Below are 5,270 nucleotides of genomic sequence, written 5' to 3' on the forward strand. Positions count from 1 at the left end.
GTATAATTTACTTGCATACAAAGTATCAATGTGTAAGATTGATATCTGGAAAATTTCCAAAAATGGAAACAGCACTAGGGAAGTGGAAGCATAGTTACAGCACAGTGCAGCTGGTGTGGACCTTACAGCACACTGTTCAAGAAGAGGGATTTGGGGGTGTGACGCGCACTTTCAGTAAATGCAAAGTATGTTTTGGAGAATTTGAGAGACAGAGCATCAAGGAGCAGACCTCTTCTTTTCTTCCTAGAGCAGGGGCATGTGGGAAAGAGAGCCAGGAAACAGGTTCTATCAGAGAGCAAGGTAATGCAGGACACTGGACAACACAGGGATCTGAGTTTTCCTTGGATTATAAGAATTTTTAATAATCTTGTGCAGTGGGTTTTGGGAATTATCTATGAAGAAATGTGTTGACTTTCGAACTCACATTGTTGTTCTTGTCTTTAGAGAGACTGCACAGACATCTCTGACGTGAGTAGGTTTTCAGAAGAAAGTAGAAAGGAACTTTCAATTCTGATATTGAAATATACTCAACAAAATCATCATGCTGAAAGAAGAATAATTCGTTGTAATAATTCATTACTAAGTCAGTTTCTCTTTACTCCCTGGTCTCTTTCATGTTTGGAGTATATTTCTTTAAGAAAGATAAAGCAATACAGTTTCATGGAGAAATGGAATCAAAGTTCAAGTGATTTCATTTTGTTGGGGTTGTTTCCACAAAATCGAACCGGCCTTCTTCTTTTGCTGCTCATCATCCTCGTGTTCTCTCTGGCCTTGTTTGGCAACTCAGCAATGATCCACCTCATATGTGTGGATCCCAGACTCCACACCCCCATGTACTTTCTCCTCAGCCAGCTCTCCCTCATGGACCTGATGTACATCTCTAGTACTGTTCCCAAGATGGCCTTCAACTTTCTCTCTGGACAAAAAAGCATCTCCTTCCTGGGCTGTGGAGTGCAATCCTTCTTTTTCCTGACCATGGCATGTTCTGAAGGCTTGCTCTTGGCCTCCATGGCTTATGATCGTTTTGTGGCCATCTGCCACCCGCTTCATTATCCAATTCGTATGAATACAACGATGTGTCTGAAGATGATCATAGCATCCTGGATATTGGGTTCCATCAACTCCTTAGCACACACAGTCTACACCCTTCATATCCCTTATTGCCAATCTAGGTCCATTAACCATTTCTTCTGCGATGTTCCAGCCATGTTGCCCCTGGCCTGTATGGACACTTGGGTCTATGAGTACATGGTGTTTGTGAGCACAAGCCTGTTTCTCCTACTTCCTTTCCTTGGCATCACTGCTTCCTATGGACGGGTCCTTTTTGCTGTCTTTCATATGCGCTCAAAAGAGGGAAAGAAAAAAGCCTTCAGCACGTGTTCAACACATTTAACTGTGGTGACATTTTACTATGCACCTTTTGTCTACACTTATCTTCGACCTAGAATTCTCCGTTCCCCTGCTGAAGATAAGATTCTGGCTGTCTTCTACACGATCCTCACCCCCATGCTCAATCCCGTCATCTACAGCCTGAGAAATAAGGAGGTGCTGGGGGCCATGACCAGAGTGTTTGGTATATTTTCTTCCACAAAAACGTGATCAACCATCCCTCCTCCTCTTTCAGTTGTCCCTGGACAATGCCTTGAAGCAGTGCTGTCCACTGTAAATATAATGTGAACCACATGCATGTTTAAAAACTTTCTAGTGATTCATTATTACTTAAAATATATAATATTTTCATTATTATATACTAGTATAGTTATTCACATTTACTTCATAACATATTCAATCATACTAATAGAACATATTAAAATGATGATTTTCCATATTAATATATGACATTATATACTATGTGTGTACAAATACTACTATAAATATAATAATTTGTATCCAATATTGACATTGTTTCTACAAAATTGATAAGAAATTAGTAATGTGCTCATATATTTTCCTTTCATCCTTTATTTCTTCGAAGCCTCAGGCCTCTAGGAACTTCCTCATACAAACTTACATCAATGGTGAGAGCATGCACAAGACCCATGCTGACTCAATCAGACAAAACCCATCATAGAACTGGGGAAATAAGCAACCTGAGCTGAAGAACTCTTGGCAAATGATTACTTCAGGGTGAGGGAGAGCTGAGAGACAGGGTCTCCCTGTAACCCCAGCTGGCCTGGAAATCAAGATGTATACCAGGCTGGCCTTGGATTCACAAAGATTCGCCTGCCTCTGCCTCCGAAGTGCTGGGTAAAGGTATGTGCCACCGCATAGGGCAGAGCTGATCTTCTTATTTAAGGGAGTGACTCTAAATAGGCTGACTAGACTCCAGTGGATGAACAAGCACTGAGGGATATATGGGAACAAATGTTTGACTGAATAGACCTTAACATATATGGCAGACCACATGAAATCTGGTGGGAGGGGTATAGGGGTTGCAGATGGAGGAGGGGGTGTAAATTTGATTAAGACATATTATATGAAATGCATGAAAACTCAACAAAAATATACATAAAGAGAAAAATGTGTTTTGGTTGTGAGCCTGGTTCTAGCCACTGCAACAGCTATCAAGGTGCCTGAAAACAAATCCTGAGTTCATCACTCTCGAGTCCAGCCTTGGCAGCCAAAAGAAAAATGAGGAGGATCCTGATAAATAGATGCTTTTAGAAGCCCTCGTCAAGAAATTCCAATGGACTTTAATTTGGACATTTGAAATTTGCACTGTTCTGGCTTTTTTCTGGTTCCCTATCTAGAACTTGTAATGCTAACTACTCTTGCCTTTACTTCTCCTTCACATCTCCTAGGCACTAGTCAAGGACTTTCTTTTCCCCCTATAGATAAGAGTTATGCAATTTGGGAGTCTTTTAGATAGACCTATTGAAGGGGTACCCCAATTGCCACATAACCCCCCATATTCAGCACATAAGAAGCCAGAGCGGCTGGTGTCCTGATTCCCTATTGGCAATTTTGGTAATCTCTTCTAAGGATGGTGTGATAAGAATAGGATGTAGAAACTGGCTAAGCAGTTAGGGTGAAAAGATCCCCCCCCCCAAATTAGCCTGTTTCTTTCTTGGCTAAAAGTCAAAATGTCCTTAGGCTTTTTAGCAACGTACTCTGTTCCAAAGGCCCAAATGTCAAAAATATTTGGGAGCTATTATCAAATCCCTTAAAGATCTTAGGGTTACCTCTTTAGAGGGGGGAATATTAGAATAGCAAAAAGCCCCATAAGTTTAACTGGTCAAGACCATAAAATCTTTAGTCTTATCTGTTGGAAGATTCACCTTTCCAGGTTTGCTGGTCTGCTTTCTTCCAATCTGTGGGCTCCTTCTTTACCTATTTGATTGTTTCATTTGCTTTACAGAATCTTTGTGTTTTTTAGGGTCCATTTGTCAATTATTGGCCTTAATTCCTAAACAAATTGAGTCTTATTTAGGAAGTCATTTCCTGAACCTATATTTAATAGGACATTGCTTAGATTTTCTTCTAGAAGTTTTAGTGTTTCAGAATTTATATTAGGGTCTTTGATTTGTTTGGAGTTGAATTTTTGCAGGAGATAGATATGGGCCTCATTTCCTTCCTCTACATGTGGATATCCAGTTTTTACCAGCACCATTTGCTTTCCTTCAGTGTGTATTTTGAGAATCTTTGTCAAATATCAGATAGCTGTAATTATCTGAACTTAGTTTTGTGTCTTTCATTGTGTCCCATTGATCTGCATGTCTGTTTTTGTGCCAATACCATGCTGCTTTCATTACTGTATCTCTGTAATATAACTCAAAATATCTTCAATATTGTTCTTTTTTCCCAGGATTCCTTTGGCATTCCAGGAATTTTGTACTTCAATATGAACTGTAGGATTTTTTTTCTATTTCAGTGAAGAATGCCATGGATATTCTTAATGTATATTGTTATTGATATTTTTGTGCATTTTCTATATTAGATCTTAGTCATATTTCGATACTTCCCCTTTCTGCACCCCTTCATAGCCCACACACAGGATTTCATACATTCTGTTGTATATGTTAATGCCTATATAGAGAATGAGACTTCAGATTATGTGCCCCTGGATAGGACTCATATTAAACCTAATCCACCCAGGGTTCAGGGACCATCGCAGAAGAGGGTACGGAAAGATTGTAAGAGCCAGAATGGTACATGACCATAAGGGAACAGAGTCCTTCAGGCTCCTGAGAACTTGCTCATATGAACTTATAGTAATGGTCACAGCATGAACAAGACCCACGCAAGATTTAAAAAAAAAAAAACAAAAAAAAGAATACAGCTGGGGGCATGAACAGGAGGCCCCAACCTTAGCTTAGGAGTTGTTGGCAGCTGATCACCACTAGGTGAGGAAGAGTTGATATTCATCAAGGGAGTGATGCTATATACGCTGATAAAGCTCCAGTGGATGAACTTACACCAAGGCACAGCTTGGCACAAAAACTTGACTTGATAGGCCATGGGAATTTCTATTACAATTCATTGAATCTGTAAATTGCTTTCCATGCGATGATTATTTGCTAAATATTAATTCACTGAGACAGGAGCATGGGAGGTCTTTCCATCTTCTAGTGTCTTCTCCAATTCCTTTTGTCACAGACTTGAAGTTTTCATTGTAGAAGTCTTTCTTAACCTCCTTAGTAAGGTTTATTCAGGGCTATATTTTGAGTCTATTGTGAATAAGACCGCTTCCTTGATCTCTTTCTCAGCATGCTTGTTATAGGTATGTGAAAATCTACTGATTTTTGCAATTTGATTTTCTATCTTGTCACTTTGCTGGAAGTTGTTATCATTTCTAGGTGCTTTTCTGGTAAAATTTTGGGGATAATATGTTTAATATCACATAATCTACAAATAAAGATAGCTTAATTTCTTCTTTTCCTATTATTATCCCTTTAATTTCCTTCTTTTGTCTTATTGCTCTAGGTAGACTTCAAGTTTTATGTTAAAAAGTAGTAGACATAGTCAACAGTTCTGTCTCATTCCAGATTTTTTTTTGTCTTTTTTTTCTGAGGCAGGCTCTCCCTCTAGCCCCAGCTCTCCTGGAACTCACTATGTAGACTAGGCTGGCCTTGAACTCACAGAGATATGCCTGCCTCAGCCTCCCAAGTGCTGGGATTAAAGGCATGCACCACCACACCCAGCTCATTCCAGATTTTAATGGGGTTGCTTCACACCTTTCTTACTTAGGATGATGTTGACTGTAGTTTTGACCTATATAGCCTTTATTATGTTAAGGTCTATTCCCTCTAGTTCTACACTGTCTAGGACTT

At 39.5% G+C, this 5,270-nt stretch overlaps 1 protein-coding gene across 1 annotated transcript; it reads left to right on the plus strand.

Annotated features, from left to right (window-relative positions):
- Positions 1 to 645: 645 nt before the first annotated feature.
- LOC103730180 (olfactory receptor 2L13-like) lies at positions 646 to 1,609 on the plus strand. The gene has a single exon (XM_008828368.2). The coding sequence runs from the start codon at positions 661 to 663 to the stop codon at positions 1,597 to 1,599; it is 939 nt and encodes a 312-aa protein (XP_008826590.1). The 5' UTR covers positions 646 to 660; the 3' UTR covers positions 1,600 to 1,609.
- The last annotated feature ends 3,661 nt before the right edge of the window (positions 1,610 to 5,270 follow it).

Source organism: Nannospalax galili, unplaced genomic scaffold (assembly GCF_000622305.1).
Source record: "Nannospalax galili isolate Female #2095 unplaced genomic scaffold, S.galili_v1.0 scaffold533, whole genome shotgun sequence".
NCBI lineage: Eukaryota > Metazoa > Chordata > Mammalia > Rodentia > Spalacidae > Nannospalax > Nannospalax galili.